Below are 19,631 nucleotides of genomic sequence, written 5' to 3'. Positions count from 1 at the left end.
GGGTGTGGGTGTGTCATTATTTCAACGATCTACCTTAGTGGTTTTCTGACATAGGAAAGCAACTTTTAAAGCAGAATATTTTTTTATTAGTATATAAAAACAGGTTTTTTTTAAAAAAAATATACACAAATATATTGCTATAAAAGGAAGATTAACTGTCGAAGATTAAATCTCATCCCTTTGCTGTCTGGCAATTTTGTTGAGAAAGTTCCCTGTGCTACGCTGGTTTTCTTTCCATGATAAGAAATTTGAGAGGTGACAACTATTCAGACTACTGGGACTCCTTTCAGTTCCACCTTATCAGGACGATGTGAAACCAAAGGCATTTCCCTCCCTTCTCCCCAGGTGCAGGTTTTTAAAAACCCCAAGAAATCTGCGTAACACTTAAGTTTAAAAGTTGGTAAATGAGGGAGCAGCAAAATAATGGCCTCACGTTGTTCTCGGCTGGTAATCTCGGATCAAAATCTCTGCCTTTATCTCCTCCGTTGGAGCGGGAAGTTCTGCCTGAAGTTCACGGGAGGTTCTTCAATGGATAACCTCAAAACAAAAAGCGGCATTTATCTCCTCCGTTGGAGCACGACGTGTGTCGTTCTGCCTGAAGCTCATGAGGGTTCTTCAGTCGGTAATCTTGGGTCCCAAAGCTGCAGCATTTATCTCCTCCTCTGGAGCATGAAGAGCCACCTGAAGCTCGTGCAAAGATCCTTCTGCGTTGAGAAGTGTTAGGAAGCCTTCACCCGTCTGGATCGCGAGATTGCTGATGCCTTTGCTAAAAGGAGAAAATTACTAAGTCAGATGACCTACTTGGTAGACATTTTTAGGTAGCCCCCATAAATCCCAGATAGATTACCTGTTCTGACCCAGCTCCCCAAACATGACAAACCCTCTGACATGAACTCAAAAGATTCCTGTATTAGGAGCGCCAGCAACCCAGCAAAAAAGTTTCTTTCAGGCTAACAAATCCGTCTGTCCAGAAGATGAGTAGTTGTCTGCCACATCTATTCATCTCCGGCCCCTGCCTTTATCCCCAGAGCTCGGGTGGGGCTAGCAGCAGTGGCTCCTCTGTCCCAAGGACCGGCCCATAGATTTCCACTGCTCTCCTCTCCTCTGCCTTCCACGCATCAGGCACTGGACCCAGCTGTTCATCCTCTTCATCAGCCACCTCCAGGCCTGGGGGCTGTTGACTCTCCATTTGAGGGCTGACAGACGGCCCAGGCTCCGCCTCCCTGCCAGCTCCATTCCCTCGGAGCTCTCAGGTTGCCTTGATGCTGACCCCGACTCCCACCCCTCCTCCGGCGGCCGACTGTTGTGGTCTGCCTGTGGAGCTGGCAATGGAGTTGGACAGCGGTGAGGCTGAGGAAGAGCATGGGCCAGTCCTGGAGGATGGGGAAGGCCCGGATGAGGGCTCTGCGTCAGAGGCTGAGGTGGGGCCAGGGCCATTGGGGAGTGAGGTGTGGACTCCAGAGCCTGATAGTAGTGAGGCAGAGGAACAGGAGGAGCCTGTTCCTAATGCACACATGAGAAGAGCTGCCAGAAGGCAAGAGCAGCTCAAGCAAAGAGGATGACTTGGGCTTAGTAGGGCCAAGAGATGATTGGCCCCTCCCATAAGGCTTAAAAGACCAGCAACGGCTTTTGGGCTTTGCTGGAAAACAACATTGATACCTTCTGAACGTTTGCCAAGAAAGGCCTTTGGCAGTTTGCCTAATTGGACCAAGGTTTATGATAGGACTGAGGAATTGTGTTGGGAGGAATTTGCTTTAGTTTAGTTGAACTACGCTGGGAATGAAGTTCTCAGCTGTGCGAATAAAGTTTGTTTTTATACTGACTGAGTTTCCTACTACCTACTTGGGCCTGGGTCACAACACCGACAGACCACAACCTCACCTTTCTCACTCTGGTTTTTCTGAGCTGGTGTTCGCCTCTTCCGTGCTGGAGCTGGAGAACTTAGCAGCAAAGGCTCTTGCAAATCAGAAGATGACCTCTGGGATCTGGTCTTGGGTCCTCTGGCTCCCTTGACTATACCGTCCTCCTCCTCCTCTTGTGTAACTCCGTTCTCCGGTCTACGTTTCGTTCTTCCCTTAGCTTCTTTCTGAGCAGGACTGATGGTTGAGTTTCTCCTTGGCTTGGGGGCCTACAGAGATGGACAAAGACGATCGGGGGAAGCCAATCCGCCACTTGAATGAGATGGATTAAAATTCCGAGAATCAAAAATTGATCGGGGGCAGAAGAGAGGAACCTGCAGGCATCTGAACTGCAGCTCAGCTACGACATTCGGAGACTCAACTAGTCCCGAAATTCATATTTTCTGATGTGTTGGATCATCACAAGATGATTGGAGCATCCGGAGGCTTCAGTTGGTTCAGAACGCAGCTGCGCGGGTGATGGAGGGAGCCCCTCGTGGCTCCCACGTGACACCTCTCCTGCGCAGACTGCACTGGCTACCTGTGGCCTTTTGGGTGCGCTTCAAGGTTTTGATTACCATCTTCAAAGCGCTCCATGGCATAGGGCCGGGTTATTTACGGGACCGCCTGCTGCCACCGACTACCTCCCACCGACCCGTGCGCTCTCACAGGGAGGGACTCCTTAGGGTGCCGTCCGCCAGGCAGTGCCGACTGGCGACACCCAGGGGAAGGGCCTTCTCTGTGGGGGCCCCCACCCTCTGGAACGAGCTCCCCCCAGGATTACGTCTGCTTCCAGACCTTCGAACCTTCCGCCGCGAGCTTAAGACACATCTATTTATTTGTGCAGGGCTGGCCTAGGGTTTAATTTTAAAATTAATTTTAAACGGGGTTTTGTACTTTTAACTATCGTTTTAAATTTGGCCTAATGGAATAAGTTTTTTAAATGTCGTTTTAACATGTATTTATTTTATATTTTATAAGGCTGTAAACCGCCCTGAGTCCTTCGGGAGATAGGGCGGTATAGAAATTTGAATAAATAAATAATAATAATAAAAAAATGGAACGCCAACCTAGTACTGGCAGTCCTTGAGTTACAACAGCTCGTTTAGTGACCGTTTAAAGTTACAACGGCACCCAAAAAAAAAAAGGACTTACGCCGTTTTTCACACGTTGCAGCTTCCCCCACGGTCACCTGATCAAAATTCGGACGCCTGGCAAACTGGTTCATATTTATGACGGTTGCAGAGTCCCGGGGTCACATGATCCCCTTTGGCGACCTTCCGACCGGCAAAGTCAACAGGGAAGCCAGGTTTCACTTAACAACCGCCTGACTAACTTAACAACGGCGGCGATTCAGTTCACAAGCGTGCCTAAGCAGCGGGCGGGACTAGAAGACCTCCAAGATCCCTTCCAACTCTCCTTATTCCATTTGAGTGGCCGTTCAAAGTTGAAACGGCACTGAAAAAATGGGGCAAGAAAGGTCATAAAATGGGGTCAAAGCTCACTTAACAACTGTCTCACATAGCAACAAAAACGTTGAGCTGAGAAGGGATGAGAAGCGAAACATCTTCAAAGAAAAAACAAGGAAATCCAGCTGCCTCTTGAAAAAGTACTTTTGGGTCTCGGGTAAATAAGCTCCCAAAACAGAGAAAGCGATGATACTCTTTTTTTTTTTTTTTTTGTCACAACATCATGCAAAAAGATTATATAGTATATACACATATAAACATATATAGGAAGAAGAAAAGAAAAAACAATAGGACAGGAACGGTAGGCACGTTTGTGCGCTTATGCACGCCCCTTATGGTCCCCTTAGGAATGGGGTGAGGTCAATAGTAGATAGTTTTTGGTTGAAGCTTTTAGGATTATGGGAAGAGACCACAGAGTCAGGTAAAGTATTCCAAGCACTGATGATTCTGTTGCAGAAGTCATATTTTCTGCAATCTAGATTAAAGCGGTTGACATTAAGTTTAAATCTGTTGGTTGCCCTTGTATTATTGCAATTAAAGCTGAAGTAGTCTTTGACAGGAAGGACATTACAATAGATGATCTGTGAGTTAAACTTAGGTCTTACCTTTGAACTCTGCACGGCTGGTTTAGACTTTGACTGTCTCTTCTTTTTCTGAGATTTCCTTTCTGGGATTAATAACATCGCACACCCATAATTAGATCAGTGCCACCTTAATTTCTTGGTTAACTACCATGTTATTCTATGTTCTACCAATCAGTACAAGCGGGACCGATCGGGGTAGATTGTAATTGTATCATATTTTATTTATCTATATATTTAATTATTGTATTTTATTCCAATTTCATTTTAAAGTCTTTTATTTCATTCCAATTTCATTTTAAAATCATATTTTATATCCCATTGCATTTTAAACTTTTTTTTAAATCAGATTTTTAGTAATAATTTGTGTCTGGAACTCTGCATTTTGGTATGGCCCAAGGGCTAATCAATAAAGTTAACTAAACTAAACTCTGTCCTACGATATAGGGACAGAAGGTGACTTCTTAGTCAGAGTTTTAGTTTTTAGTTTTTCTGTTTTCCAGTTGTAAAATTTTAATCTCCGGATTCTTTAACCAGAAAACCGGCAGTCCAATCTGAGATCTTCTGGTTACAAGTAGAAATTGCTTGAGATTAAGATCCTAGCAATCCTAGTGACAGATTTTATTTTCCTGGGCTCCAAGATCACCGCAGATGAGGACTGCAGCCAAGAAATTAAAAGACGCTTGCTCCTGGGGAGGAAAGCTATGGCAAATCTAGACAACGTACTAAAAAGCAGAGACATCACCCTGCCAACATAAGTGCGTCTAGTCAAGGCTGTGGTTTTCCCATTTGCAATGTATGGCTGTGAAAGTTGGACCATAAGGAAGGCTGAGCCCCAAAGAATTGAGGCCTTTGAACTCTGGTGCTGGAGAAGACTCCTGTGAGTCCCTTGGACTGCAAGGCAATCCAACCAGTCAGTCCTAGAGATCAACCCTGACTGCTCTCTAGAAGGCCGGATCCTGAAGATGAAACTGAAATACTTTGGCCACCTAATGAGAAGGAAGGACTCCCTGGAGAAGAGCCTAATGCTGGGAAAGATTGAGGGCAAAAGAAGAAGGGGACGACAGAGAACGAGATGGCTGGATGGAGTCACTGAAGCAGTAGGCATGAGTTTAAATGGACTCCAGAGGATGGTAGAGGACAGGAAGGCCTGGAGGAATGTTGTCCATGGGGTCGCGATGGGTCAGACACGACTTCGCAACTAACAACAACAAAGATCCTAGCAAATATCTTTGATGCCAGCCTTGCCGTATAGTGATTTTAACGGGGCGAGGGGGAACACTTTCTCATTTTCTATTTTCTTCAAAAACTCCTGGAAATGTAAAAAGGGGAGCTCACCTTTCGGAGCCAGAGGTCCAGGGTCTCCCTATATGGAAGAAAAAATAATCCAGAAATAATAATTGGAGTAGAGTTAGGCCAGGTTTGCTTATATCTAAGTACAAGTAGTCCTCGACTTATAACAGTTCGTTCTCAAGGAGAGACGCAACCTAGAACTAAGGAGAAATTTCCTGACAGAACAATGAATCAGTGGAAGGACTTGTTTCTAGAAGTTGTTGAAGAGTTGTGGACTTCAACACCCAGAATTCCCCAGCCAGCATGGTGTAGACCCTGGTGTAGGGTCTCCTGCTTGAGGGGGAAGGGTGTTGGACTAGGACCCCGAAGGTCCCTTCCAACCTTGTTATTCTGTTCTATTTCCCAAAGCATCTTTGCGTGCGGGACAAGAAGCAATGGGTGGAAACTAATCAAGGAGAGAAGCAACCTAGAACTAAGGAGAAATTTCCTGACTGTGAGAACAATTGAATCAGTGGATCGACTTGCCTCCAGAGGTTGTGAATGCTCCAACACTGGAAGTTTTTAAGAAGAGATTGGACAACCGTTTGTCTGAAGTGGTGTAGGGTTTCCTGCCTAAGCAGGGGGTTGGACTAGAAGACCTCCAAGGTCCCTTCCAAATATTTTATTCTATTTGAGTGGCCGTTCAAAGTTGAAAGAGCACTAAAAGAAAGTGACTTCTGACCGTTTTTCACACTTACGACCGTTGCAACAGCCCCACGGTCACGGGATCAAAATTTGGACTTCTTGGCAACAGACTCATGTTTATGACAGTCGCAATGTCTGGAGGCAAGTCGTTCCACTGACTGAAATTAGTTCTACCTAATTGAACAGGGTGAACCCACAACTCACAACCTATCATACAACGTGCTAAAGCCGTTAGGGCCATCTTAACAGCATTATGGGCCCCGGGCAAAGCAATGTACTGTGGCCCCTACGACAACTACTCACAGGAATAAAAATGTAAATGGTCGATAAAATTAAACATATATTTGCATGTTAGTATCAATTTAAAAAATGCAGTAAAATGTAATACATCCATTGCTGTATTTATACGATACAAGGTGCATTGAAGGGTTAACGTACACAGATTACCGTATATACTCGAGTATAAGCCGATCCGAATATAAGCCGAGGCACCTATTTTTACCACAAAAACTGGGAAAAACTATTGACTCGAGTATAAGCCGAGGGTGGGAAATGAGGCAGCTACTGGTCAATGTAAAAAATAAAGATAGAGCCAAGTAAAATAACATGAATATTTATTTGAACGAAAAACAATAAAAGTGCAAAAAGGGGAAGGAGGATTCCCAGCTTTAGAAAATTTAGAACTACGCCGCCTTTGGTATGACCTGAGCATAGCTCATAAAATTATCTGCTACAATGTACTTCCTATCAATGACTACTTCAGCTTCAACCACAACAATACACGAGAACACAATAGATTCAAACTTAAAAGTGAACCTCTCCAATCTAGATTGCAGAAAATGTGACTTCAGTAACAGAGTTGTTAATGCCTGGAATGTGCTACCTGACTCTGTGGTCTCTTCCCAAAATCCCCAAAGCCTTAACCAAAGACTATCTAGTATTGACCTCACCCCATTCCTAAGAGGTCTGTAAGGGGCGTGCATAAGAGCACCAGCGTGCCTACCGTCCCTGTCCTAATGTTCCCTTTAGTTGTATTCCTTTTATGTATTCAATTCATGCTTATATTTATATAATTATTTAATATGTATTTGACAAAATAAAATGAATGAATGAATGAATAGAATAGAATAGAATTTTTATTGGCTAAGTGTGATTGGACACACAAGGAATGAATGAATGAATGAATGAGTGAGTGAGTTACTTCAACAACATTGTCTCACAGAAATTGACAATACAACTGCAAGCATGAAAATGAGTCCTCCTTTAGCTTCCAAGGGACCAGGGTGCCTCTGAAGGTCAGTGCTCTAAGCACTAAGAACCCAGCACAAATCTAAGCCTGTATGCACACCAATAGTGAAAATACCCTGCACAGTGTCTCTTGGCAGAAGGTTAATTTTCATAGGCGTTGGGGTGGCTTTTTTTTTTTTTTGGCAGGGCAATAAGGGTCTCTAATATCATTAAACCCAAGTGTGAGGAAAAGACAGCAGCTAAAATGTTAAGGCCAGTTGTGTGACCTTCTCCAATACAGTTGGCCTGGCTGTTTGCCAAAACTTAAAACACCCTCCATCCCCCTCCTGCTAAAGCTTCTTTCTTAAAACAATTGTGGTCTTTGCCTTTCATTGTGCCAATCGACTTTAGAAGTCTGTGTGTGTGTGTGTGTGTGTGTGTGTGAGAGAGAGAGAGAGAGAGAGAGAGAGGGAGGGAGGAGGGAGTGCAAAGGGGAAGGAGGATTCCCAGCTCTAAACAAAGGAAATCCCGGAATGCCAGCGGAAAGGCGGTGCTCACGTTCCTCCTCCCTTGCTCAAAAGCCCCAACATGATATTGGAATTGGATGCCATTATATACCTGCTGAGGATAATTTGAATAACTTGAAAGATATAAAAGCTCTAAACATATTTGTTTAAAAATCTAAAATCTATACTTAAAATAAATGAATATAAAGTAATAAAGTTCTTTAAAGTTGTAATTCACTTTGCTGCTGAAAAAGAAAAGAAGCTTAACACCTTAAATGGTATTTATTAACTGAAATATCATCAAATCAAATATATAATGAGGTATATTATAATGACCTTTGTTTTCAGAAAGAAGCATGATGGAAGTTTTTCAATAAAGGGAAATATAGAAAAAACTTAGTGTCATGCTCATATATCATCTTTACAGATGTTGTTAACACTATACTATGGCAGCATATGATGGTACACTGTTTCAATCAATTTCAGGATGAAAAACTCATCAATGAGGAGGAGGAGTATAATTTATTAACCTTGTATGATATCAGTTTCTCAAGGACTCTAGAAGGACCGAGGAAGAAATCTCTGCCCCTCCCACTTTCCCTTTCCAACCCAGCCTTCCAAGGGGACCTTTGAGGAGAAATCTCTGCCCCTCCCACTTTCCCTTTCCAAGGCAGCCTTCCAAGAGGACCTCTCGAAAAGAGCGAGCTTTCTCCTGGCGTTTACCACCACCACACCCTCCACGCCGGCCATGGCACGAGCTCAGATTGCCGGCTGGGGATGATGGGCGCTGCAGTGCGATCTCGGGAGAGACTAGGAGGGAAGAAAGAATGACTGTTTCCCCACACCCTAGGATTGGGGAAAACATTGACCCCCCCCTTAGTTGCGGGAGAAGGGTTGCGCTTCAAAGCGGTCGCCTCCATCCATCAATCCATCCTTCCTTCCTTACTTCCATCCATCCATCCATCCTTTTTTTTCCCAGCGGCGGTGCGTGTGTGTGACATGCAAGCAAGGCGTCTCACAGGCGTGTGTGTGTGTGTTTGTGGTGGGGTCTCGTCCCAGCCACCCACCCACTCGCTCCCTTTCCCTCTTCGGGCGTGGGCTGTTCCCGTTCGCCTGGCCTCCGTCCTCCGATCTCCTGCGCTGGGAGCGGCGGCGAGCCAGCGAACGGCCGGGCACCGCGGACTTTGGCAAGGAGGAAGGTGGGAGGAAGCGGAGCTGCCGGCTGTGGGGGTTGAGGCGTGCAAGAGGAGTGGCGTGGAAAGGCCTTTTTGTGTGTGTGTGCGCCTGTGTGCCCTAGGGAGGAAGCGGAGCTGCCGGCTGTGGGGGTTGAGGGGCGTGCAAGAGGAGTGAGCGTGGAAAGGCCTTTTTGTGTGTGTGTGCGTGTGTGTGCGCGCCTGTGTGCCCTAGGGGGGGAAGCGGGGCTGCCGGCTGTGTGGGGGTTGAGGGCGTGCAAGAGGAGCGCCTCCTCCTCTTCCTCCACGCTCGCTCCTCTTGCACGCCTCAACCCCACCATCCCCACCCTCTCCAGCGTGAAGGTCACCTCCTCCTCTTCCAGGCGGCGGCGGCTCGGCTCGGCGGCGGCTCGGCTCGGCGGGCGCCACAGCCGGCAGCTCCGCTTCCTCCCACGGTCCCAGTCCAGCGAGCGGTGAAAGCGACATGCCGAGCGCCGCTCTGCTTTCACCGTTCGGCTGGATTGGGACCGGCTTGGCTTGGGTCCGCGCGGCGGGGCGGGGGAGCCGCCAGCCTTCTCGGCTGAGGAGGAGGTTTCCCGAGCGGTGAAAGCTGGATCTTCCAGACTCGCAGAGTTCCAAGCCCCATCATCCACAGGCGGCCCTTGCCAGGGGCTCCACATCTGGCACACCGGGAAGGGATGTGGGGAGCTTCAACGCATTCGAAAAGCCGCCTGGCGGGCTCCAGCTCTGCTCGGGGCGCCTGAAGCCTTCCTACAAGCCCCTTCTACCCACCCCTTTCTCCCGCCCGCCCAGCCGTGTAGAGCCAGGGGTTTGGTTGGGTCGACCGGTAGCCTTCCCCACGCAGCCCGGCTACGCTTGAAGCCCTCAGGCCAACTGATGCAGGAAGGTGAAGCCGAAACTCCAGCCAAGGTTGCAATTCAAAGCCGCTCCGCTCTTGGGCTCATCATCCCCGCGTTAAGCTTCCAGCCGGCAAACGCCAGGCGTTAGCCGGCCGTCCCCACGTCACGAGACCGGGCGAGCACGGACGGAGGAGCCCAGCGGGTTGCTTTGAACTGGGTATCCTTGCGGCTCTTAGGAACTCGCTCGCAAGAGAGACAGGACGGGCCAGCTGGGGCCCGGCAGCTCCTCAACCCGCAGCCCTTTCAAGAAACCCTCCCTCCCTCAGCCGAGAAGGCTGGCGGCTCCCCGCCCGCGCGACCAAGCCGGTCCCAATCCAGCCGAACGGTGAAAGCGGGCGGCGCTCGGCATGTCGCTTTCACCGCTCGCTGGACTGGGACCGGTGGGAGGAAGCGGAGCTGCCGGCTGTGGCGCTCGCTGAGCCGCCGCCGGAGCCGCCGCCGCCGCCTGGAAGAGGAGGAGGTGACCTTCACGCGGAGAGGGTGGGGATGGTGGGGTTGAGGGCGTGCAAGAGGAGCGAGCGTGGAGGAAGAGGAGGAGGCGCTCCTCTTGCACGCCTCAACCCCCACACAGCCGGCAGCTCCGCTTCCCTCCCTAGGGCACACAGGCGCGCACACACACGCACACACACACAAAAAGGCCTTTCCACGCTCACTCCTCTTGCACGCCCCTCAACCCCCCCACAGCCGGCAGCTCCGCTTCCCTCCCACCTTCCTCCTTGCCAAAGTCCGCGGTGCCCGAAGCCGTTCGCTGGCTCGCTGGCTCGCTCGCTCGCTCCCAGCGCAGGAGATCGGAGGACGGAGGCCAGGGCGAACGGGAACACTGCACCACCAGGGCTTCCCCGCGCCAATGCACAGCCCGCCAAGTTTGTGCCGTCCGCCCACCAGACACGGGAATAGGGGCCGGCCTGGGGGCGACAAATCCCGCGAGACCTCGGCGGGCCCGCTCCCCGTCCCTCCCATGGGAGTCCGTTCGGTACCCCCTCCTGTGCGGGGTTCCCGAAGACGTAGACTCGAGTATAAGCCGAGGGGACGTTTTTCAGCACAAAAAACGTGCTGAAAAACTCGGCTTATACTCGAGTATATACGGTAATATGGGGCCCCTATGCTCGTGGGGCCCATGGGCAAGTGCCCCTCAGACCCATGTGTTAAGACAGCCCTGCGTTAGCTACGTTTTCAGGTGAGGATGGTTGTGTTTACGCACAACACACACTAAGCCAGACATAGGTGCGACCTGGAAACCAGCCAAAGTCGGGAGAGGGGTGGAATGGATCCATCATCTTACCTAACAGGCCCAATATGGCTTTTCCTCTGTATCCTTACCTGGAACCAGATGGTCCTGCCATTAGCATCTCGCAGGGATTTCATGCCGGGAACAGAGTAACAGTGCAGCCACTCTTCAAAGACTGCAGCATCCTCTCGATTGGTGGGATCATATCCTTTGCCACCTCCTAGGGGGAAGACAAGCCGAGACATAAATCCAGGTAGTGTTGTGACCTAGGCCCAAGTAGTTATTACCAGACACAATCAGTCCTAAACAAACATATTTTATTAGAACAACTGAGAACTACTTCATTCTCAGCTTAGTCCACATTAATTCCAAAATGGAGTCCTTCAGATAATGTCCTTCGACAAAAAACAATTGTAGCAACGTTGCTTTCCTACAAAAAGCCCAAGAGCTGTTGCTGCTCTTTTAAGCCTTATGGGAGGGGCCAATCATCTCCTGGCCTTGCTCCCGAGGCGTCCTTTTTGCTTCAGCTGCTCTTGCCTTCTGGCAGCTCTTCGCATACGTGCACTAGGAATGGGCTCCTCCTATTCCTCTTCTCTCTGCTGTCCGCCTCTTAAGGCTTTGGAGTCCGCGCATCGCTCCCAGGTGGCCCTGGTCCCATTTCTGCCTCTGAGGCAGAGCCTTCATCCAGGCCTTCCCCTGACTCCAGGACTGACCCATTGTCCTCCCCAGCCTCCTCACCATCTGACTCCGCTGCCAGCTCTGCAGGCTGCTGGCGGACCACAACAATCCCCAACAGCCCACACCTGTCTTCAACAGTGAAGGAACCCAGGGCAAAAAAACATCCTGCAGTCAAGGAGGCTCCCCACCCATTGGCAGCACTCAGATGGCCCGAGGTCACAGATAAACCTCCAAGTGGCCTCACTTTCTAGAAGGATGCAAATGACCAGCTGTCTGCAAGGAGTATCAATCCTTCCCTTCCCCACCATCCAGTCAGAGCTGAAGAAGCTTCTCAGATGAGAAGCGAAACGTCTTCAAAGAAAAAAACCAGGAAGTCCAGTTGCCTCTTGAAAAAAGCACCTTTGGGATATACAAACGGTGGTAAGCTGAATACCGTATTTTTCGGAGTATAAGACGAAATCCCCTAGGAGTGGGTGAAAATTTGGGTGCGTCTTATATACTGTAATGTAGCCCTGCCCACCCGCCGGCCCCCACCCTTTGGCCTATGCCTCTCCGCAATTTGCCTTCTTGTGGCGAACAGCCCGTTTCAGTTTCAGCACAGCCTGATTAGCACAAGCAGCCGATTGTCGATTGGATTCCCCCCCCCCCGACCACCAGCTGTTTCAGGTTGCTGGGATTGTCATTGCCTATTGCTGCCTGCACGCACCCCATTTTCGGCCTTTGGCTGTTTGCTGCAAGGAGGCAAATTCCTGGGAGGCAGAGGCAGCTTTTTTTTTCCCTTGTGCTATTCAGGCTGTTCTGAAACTGAAACTGAAACAGGCTGTTTGCTGCAAGGAGGCAAATTGCTGGGAGGCAGAGGCAGATTTTTTTTTTCTTGTTTTCCTCCCCAAAAATGGTAGGTGAGTCTTATAGTCTGGAGCGTCTTATACTCTGAAAAATACGGTACTACTTCTAACAGCCATAAAAACTCACCCATTTCCAATGGGATGTCCTTTGGGGCAGGGGTCTCCAACCTTGGCAACTTTAAGATTTGTGGACTTCAACTCCCAGAGTTCCTCAGCCAGCAAAGCTGGCTGAGGAACTCTGGGAGTTGAAGTCCACAAGTCTTAAAGTTGCCAAGGCTGATGACCGCTGCTTTGGGGGTATTGTGTCTCGTCCGATCTCACCACAGCCGGGGCCTTCTTATCTGCTTCCGAACACGGAGGAATGTCCTAGTATGCCTCCCGGCTCCAGCCCTGGCTCCATGCCCAGACAGGCTGAAGAGGAGGAAGTATCTCCAGCCCCCAGCTCTTGCTCCATGCCCAGGCAAACGGAGCAACTAGACCCCTCCCCCTCCTCCACAGCATGTGAGCCTGAGGGAGATCAACTGACAACAGCTGCCAACTGGAGTGACCCTCGCGTCAGAAGACTTGATAGGTGGAGGCAACAGAAGGAAGGGAGGGGCAGGCCTGGATAAGTGCTGAGTCATGGAGCCACACCCCATGGCCTATATAAAGGACCTGCTTTCTGGCATTCTCTGAGTCAGGCAAAGTCTAAACATATCTTGCTGAAGTCACTTTCTGGTCTCCTGCCTGCCCTGAGGACTTTGCTAGGACTTTGGCAGAGCTGCAGAGGCACGCCTGATTCGGATTTCCCTGACCCGGCCGTCAGCGGAGGAGTGGGACACGACAGGGGGGCCCAACCGGGTGCTTACCTAGATTCGCAGCCTCCATGGGCAACAGGTGACAGGCCTCCAGCAAATCGGGGTTCTCTCGTTTCAATTTCACTTTCTTGCTCAAGGTTGCACCAGAAACCTGAAACGTGGAGACCGGAAGTCGGATGAACGGAAATCTTCCTACATAGGTGAAACAAGGGATTCCGATCCAATATCCCTATGCCTTCTTTTTTTCCAAATCAAACTGTGTACAGGCAGCCCTTGACTTACGACCATTGGTTTAACGGTTGTTTCAAGTTACGACGGGGCTGGAAAAAAATTGAATTCTGATTGGTCCTCATGCCTACGATTGGCGCACCATCCTCATAGACAGGTGACTGCAATTTGTGCGCTTGGCAACCGGCGTATGCTGTATCTCGGGATCACCTTTTGGGACCTTCTCCACCAGCGTCCAACAAGCAAAGTCAATCGGGAAATTGGATGGATTCGCTTAATGGCCATACTGATTCACTTAAGCACCTTCAAATAGTTAAAAACTGGACACAGCACCACTCTGGGATTCTAGCATCTTACCTGCAGCCCTTGCTGCAGATTTTCCAGAACGGTCCGTGCCTTCTCAAAGGGAGGGATTTTTGATCTAGAAGAAGTCAAAGGAAAAAAAAATGGTTAAATAATCAGAGCGTGTTAATAATCATGGCAGGCGCTTCCTGTCTGGACTACCTCAAAGGTTTCGTCTTGCGAGTTTGAAAGTTCCTCTCCATTCTCCTACTTTTACTCTCGTGAAAACTAAGGATAGCAATAGCACTTAGACTTATACACCGCTTCACAGGGCTTTCCAGCCTTCTCTAAGCAGTTTAAATAGCCAGCATATTGTCCCCAACAATCTGGGTCCTCATTTTACCCACCTCAGAAGGAGGGAAGGCTGAGTCAACCTTGAGCCGGTCAGGATCGAACTCCAGACTGTGGGCAGAGTTAGCCCGCAATACTGCATTCTAACCACTGGGAAGGGAAGGGAAGGAAGGAAGGAAGGAAGGAAGATAGCACTAGCACTTAGACTTATGTATCGCTTTACAGCCCTCTCTAAGCGGTTTACAGAGTCAGCCTCTTGCCCCCAACAATCTGGGTCCTCATTTTGCCAATCTCGGAAGGATGGAAGGCTAAATCAACCTTGAGCCAGTCAGGATCGAACTGCCGAATTGCTGGCAGTCGGCAGAATTAGCCTGCAATACTGCATTCTAGCTACTGCGTCACCATGTTAGTTTGCAGACTGGGTTGCTGGGTAATTGCACTGATGAGGTTACCTAGTTGGGTAATGAAACGTCTGGAAGAAAACAACCAAGCTCAGAGAGCACCAAAGACCCCACGGCATATATTACCTGGAACCATACACCTGGAGCTCCAAGGAAAGGTTTCCTACCCTGGAAGAACACGGAACAGCTTCCAGCTTGCAAACCAGATGCTGTTGTCTTAAGACAACTTCCAACTTGTTTTCTCCAGATGCTTCCTTGAGTACAAAGCTCTCTGCTGGAGAGCTTTCCAGCAGACCCCCATGGAGAGTCACACACACACACACACACACACACACATCCCAAAATAGTTCACAGACTCACCGGTAAAGAATTTCAGCCCGCAAGTAGTTGCCAACTCCGTTGAAAAACTTCTGGTTGAGCAGAGCCTCACAGATGGGCTTATTGAAGGCCTTGTCCGAGAGATTCCTCAGGACGTTGTCTCTGGAAAGCAAGTCACAATTTGTTAGCCGGGAATATTTGGGATTCTGCGAAGGAATTGAGAGATGCCCTTGTGGGAAGACATGAAACAGCCATGAAGGAGGAATTTAGAGAAGAGATTATGCAATCCAGAGATCAAAGGCGCTGTAGGATTGTGTTAGTCAAGGCAAGCAGAAAATAAATAGATTCTGGTAAATACCTTTTCTGACCAATTTGACTAAAAAGCACAAACTTTCAAGAGCTGCAACCTTTTTACACAGTGGGGTGTTAGTTGGAAAAGGTGCAACCAGACTTTATTTATTTATTTATTTTTCGCATTTTTATACCGCCCTATCTCCCTAGGGACTCAGGGCGGTTCACAGCCAGATAAAATATACATATAAATACAAAATAAAACATCAATTAAAAAACTTATTACATAAGGCCGAATAATTAAAAATAGCAATACAAATAATAAAACCCCATTAAAACCAAATTCAAAATTTAAAATTCTAGTCCAGTCCTGCGCAGATAAATAGATGTGTCTTAAGCTCGCGGCGAAAGGTTCGAAGGTCAGGAAGTTGGTGGAGTCCTGGGGGAAGTTCGTTCCAGAGGGTGGGAGCCCCCACAGAGAAGGCCCTTCCCCTGGGTGTCGCCAGTCGGCATTGCTTGGCCGACGGCATCCTGAGGAGTCCCTCTCTGTGAGAGCGTACGGGTCGGTGAGAGGTATTCGGTAGCAGCAGATGGTCCCGTAAGTAACCCGGCCCTATGCCATGGAGCGCTATGAAGATAGTTACCAAGACTGAAAGCAGAGTGAGAAAAACACCCAAAAGATCACCTTGATTCTGTTTAGAATAAGATAAGAGAAACTTGGACAGAGTTTCAAGCTGAGACAATCCTTTGAGGTAGGCCTGTCAAGAAACAGACATTCCAGAAATGATCCTGTATTGTTAGAGGTTATAATAGCAGGACCTTGAAAGCGTCTCCAGAAGTTTCTTTCTGCCGATGGTATACTAAATAAAATCAAAGTGGGGTTATTTTACATTTCGATAAAAGAATATTTGTAGCTCCGGGTTGAAATAAAGGGTCCTTGGTGTCCGCTGAGCTTGGTGGTTTTCTTGCAGATGTTTCATTACCCAAGTAGGTAACATCATCAGTGCTAGAAGGGAGAGGGGTTTGCAGAGTGGAGGTGAAGGTGAAAGTGAAGATGAGGGAGGAGGAGGAAGAGGAAGAGAAGGAGGACTGTGGGATCCTTGGTGCTTTCTAAGGTTGGTGGCTTTCTTGCAGATGTTTCATTACCCAGCTAGGTAACATATTCAGTGCTATAAGAGTGGGGTTTGTAGTGTGGAGGAGGAGGAGAAGGAGGACGATGACTATGGAATCCTTGGTGCTCTTTGAGCTTGTTTCTTTTCTTGCAGATATTTCATTATCCAAACTAGGTAACATCATCCACGTTAGATGCTTATTGTGAGTGTCTTCCTCCTGCTTCTTTCTATCTCCAGAGCAGTATTTCTCAAACTTGGCAAGTTTAAAACGAGTGGACTCGATACGATAAACCCCAGGTTCAGTTATAAGAGATAATCCCACATCACCCCAGCCTTCCCCAATCTGCCTGCTTCTAAATCTGCTGTGTTGCAATCTCCAGCCATTAGCCGGTGCATGATGGGACTTGTATTCCATCCCTTCTTGGGGACCAACCAGAGGTGGGTTTCAGTAGGTTCTGACCAGTTCTGGAGAACCGGTAGTGGAAATTTTGAGTATTTCGGAGAACCGGTAGTAAAAATTCTGACTGGCCCCACCTCCATCTATTCTCTGCTTCCCAGGTCCCAGGTGATGGGGAGGAAATGGGGATTTTGCAGTAACCTTCCCCTGGATTGGGGAGGGAATGGAGATTTTACAATATCCTTCCTCTGCCACGCCTACCAAACCATGCCACGCCCACCAAGACACACCCACAGAACCAGTAGCAAAAAAATTTGAAACCTACCAGAGGGACAAACCATAAGATTTCCTTCCTGCTACGCTGATTCATGAAAAAAAAAATTAATCTCAAGGACATATAGGTCGAAATATACATAAAAAACAACAACAACAACGCAGTAAGGAGGCAAATGGAAGGCAGCCCCTCACCTAAATTGTTCATACTCCAACATCACGCAAGGCCCTCGGTCTGCTTGCCATGTGCCGTCCACCTCCCACTTGCCAAAACGCCGGACGTCCACGTAGCAGAGAACTCTGGGCGGCTTCTCTTGGGTATAGAAACGCAGGTGAGCATGTTTGGGCATGTCGGAAACCGGGACCATTTTGAAATTCCCAGTCATGCCGAAACGGAACACCAGATCCATAGGGCGCTGTTTCGAGCCCTCCCGCTTGAGGGGGGTCAGAGTGAGCTTCAGTTCTTTGCCCCGGGAGACAGCCGAGATCAGGTATCCATCGCTCTCAAAAGGCACCTCCAGATTCTTGCTGACTTCGGATTTTTCCACCTTCCCTGTGAAGGTAATTCCTGCACATTCTGCGTTGATGTATCTGGAGGCTAGAAAGAGCTCTGGGCCCTCCGGCATTCTAGAAAAACAGGGAAAAAGAAGGGGAGAAATAAAGAGACTGGAGGGCAGGTAAAACCAGTTACAAAAGGATCAACAGGTATGAGTCATTATTTAACCGTTGCATAATCTCGTATTTACGGTGTTGCTTTCAGCCTTGAAAACGAGAAGGGGGGAGGGAGAGTGCAGCCCACCAACTTCTTTCTCATCCAACCTGCTCTGAAGACCCCTGAAAATCCTCCCTCCCCGCCAAAGCCCCTCCACCCAGCCCTGGGCGTCTGTAAAATCAAAACCATTTCCCAGCTATTGAAGATAATTCTCAGATATGTAAGACAATGTCCTCCTTCTCATTATTTATTTCTTATAAAAATACTGTACAGGGATAAGGATTTTTAAAAAATAGTTTAATAAAAAACTAGTTTTTCATAACACTTATTTTACGTATGTTTGTATCGCGTGGGTTTCCCATTATTACCTTTACATAATGCAAGGACATCAATGTCCTACCAAAGATTTTGTTAGGTTTATTAGTATCGATAAACTGAACTGGCACATAATTTTTAAAAGCAGGAAGGAGTTCTAAGAGTAAAAAAAAACAACCCTTAAAATTTAAGTTCTAGGCTAAAATACAACTACAGTACAGCTGTTGGCTGCTTGGAGAGTCAGTTTTTTCCTTGTTCCCAAATCCACCTCTGCAGGTGTAACTCACCTGAACCCCAAAAGGTGGGACTGGCAAAAATCAAAAGGGCAGAGAAAGGGCACCACGCAGCGCTCCCAGCCACCGTCTGCCTGCTACTTCAACTAGTCGCTGTTGCAGCTGCCCAGAAGTCAGGCTCCGCCTACTACCGTTCGCCGCCCTCGGCTCCGGCCAGCGAAGGGTTAACGCAGGGGACCGCCCCCTTTGCTCCCATTGGCTGAGAGGAACCCCCGAGCATCTTGGGAGCCGTAGTTTCCGAGGAAGGCACCCACGCTTCTCGGATAAGAGCTAGTGCAGCGATGCGCACGCTGGGACGTTTCTTCTGCAAAGGGCGGGGGTCGTGAATTCTTGCAACGAGGGGAGAATAGAATAGAATTTTTATTGGCCAAGTGTGATTGGACACACAAGGAATTTGTCTTGGTGCATATGCTCTCAGTGTACATAAAAGGAATAGAATAGAATAGAATAGAATAGAATAGAATAGAATTTTTATTGGCCAAGTGTGATTGGACACACAAGGAATTTGTCTTGGTGCATATGCTCTCAGTGTACAGAAAAGAAATAGAATAGAATAGAATTTTATTGGCCAAGTGTGATTGGACACACAAGGAATTTGTCTTGGTGCATATGCTCTCGGCGTACATAAAAGGAATAGAATAGAATAGAATAGAATTTTTTATTGCCCAAGTGTGATTGGACACACAAGGAATTTGTCTTGGTGCATGTGCTCTCAGTGTACAGAAAAGAAATAGAATAGAATAGAATAAAATTTTATTGGCCAAGTGTGATTGGACACACAAGGAATTTGTCTTGGTGCATATGCTCTCGGCGTACATAAAAGGAATAGAATAGAATAGAATAGAATAGAATAGAATAGAATAGAATTTTATTGGCCAAGTGTGATTGGACACGCAAGGAATTTGTCTTGGCGCATATGCTCTCAGTGTATATAAAAGAAAAGATAGGTTCATCAAGGTACAACATTTACAACACAATTGATGGTCAATATATCAATATAAATCATAAGGATTGCCAGCAACAAGTTATAGTCATACAGTCATAAGTGGAAAGAGATTGGTGATGGGAACTATGAAACGATTAATAGTAGTGCAGATTTAGTAAATAGTTTGACAGTGTTGAGGGAATTATTTGTTTAGCAGAGTGATGGCCTTCGGGGAAAAACTGTCCTTGTGTCTAGTTGTTCTGGTGTGCAGTGCTCTGTAGCATCATTTTGAGGGTAGGAGTTGAAACAGTTTATGTCCAGGATGTGAGGTGTGAGAAGTGTGGACTTCAACTCCCAGAATGCTGGCTGGAGAATTCTGGGAGTTGGAAGTCCACATATCTTAAAGTCATTGACATGGAGGAACACCGATTTCGA

General features: G+C 47.9%; 1 protein-coding gene across 2 annotated transcripts; it reads right to left on the bottom strand.

Moving 5' to 3' along the window:
- Nucleotides 1–153: 153 nt before the first annotated feature.
- On the bottom strand, nucleotides 154–18,413 carry NEIL1 (nei like DNA glycosylase 1). 2 transcript variants are annotated; one of them, XM_058155923.1, is made up of 10 exons: nucleotides 18,266–18,413; nucleotides 17,147–17,578; nucleotides 14,921–15,040; nucleotides 13,884–13,947; nucleotides 13,350–13,449; nucleotides 11,071–11,198; nucleotides 5,287–5,314; nucleotides 3,973–4,034; nucleotides 1,882–2,128; nucleotides 154–766 (listed from the first exon to the last, which is right to left on the bottom strand). In XM_058155923.1, exons 2-10 carry the CDS (start codon nucleotides 17,575–17,577, stop codon nucleotides 720–722), a joined length of 1,227 nt encoding a protein of 408 aa, XP_058011906.1. In that variant the 5' UTR covers nucleotide 17,578; nucleotides 18,266–18,413; the 3' UTR covers nucleotides 154–719. The 2 variants fall into 2 exon arrangements, with proteins under 2 accessions (XP_058011906.1, XP_058011907.1); XM_058155924.1 differs by lacking the exons at nucleotides 3,973–4,034; nucleotides 5,287–5,314.
- Between the last annotated feature and the right edge of the window lie 1,218 nt (nucleotides 18,414–19,631).

Source organism: Ahaetulla prasina, chromosome 13 (assembly GCF_028640845.1).
Source record: "Ahaetulla prasina isolate Xishuangbanna chromosome 13, ASM2864084v1, whole genome shotgun sequence".
NCBI lineage: Eukaryota > Metazoa > Chordata > Lepidosauria > Squamata > Colubridae > Ahaetulla > Ahaetulla prasina.
The sequence above is the reverse complement of the archived record's forward strand: the minus strand, read 5'-3'. Positions and strand labels throughout refer to the sequence as shown.

Coding starts and splice junctions, on each gene's coding strand:
- NEIL1 (XM_058155923.1), bottom strand. CDS start 17,577: ATGCCGGAGGGCCCAGAGCTCTTTCTAGCCTCCAGATACATCAACGCA. Junction 15,041..17,146: donor TTGGAGTATGAACAATTTAG/GTGAGGGGCTGC, acceptor CTTGCTTTCCAG/AGACAACGTCCTGAGGAATC. Junction 13,948..14,920: donor CGGGCTGAAATTCTTTACCG/GTGAGTCTGTGA, acceptor GACTTCTTCTAG/ATCAAAAATCCCTCCCTTTG.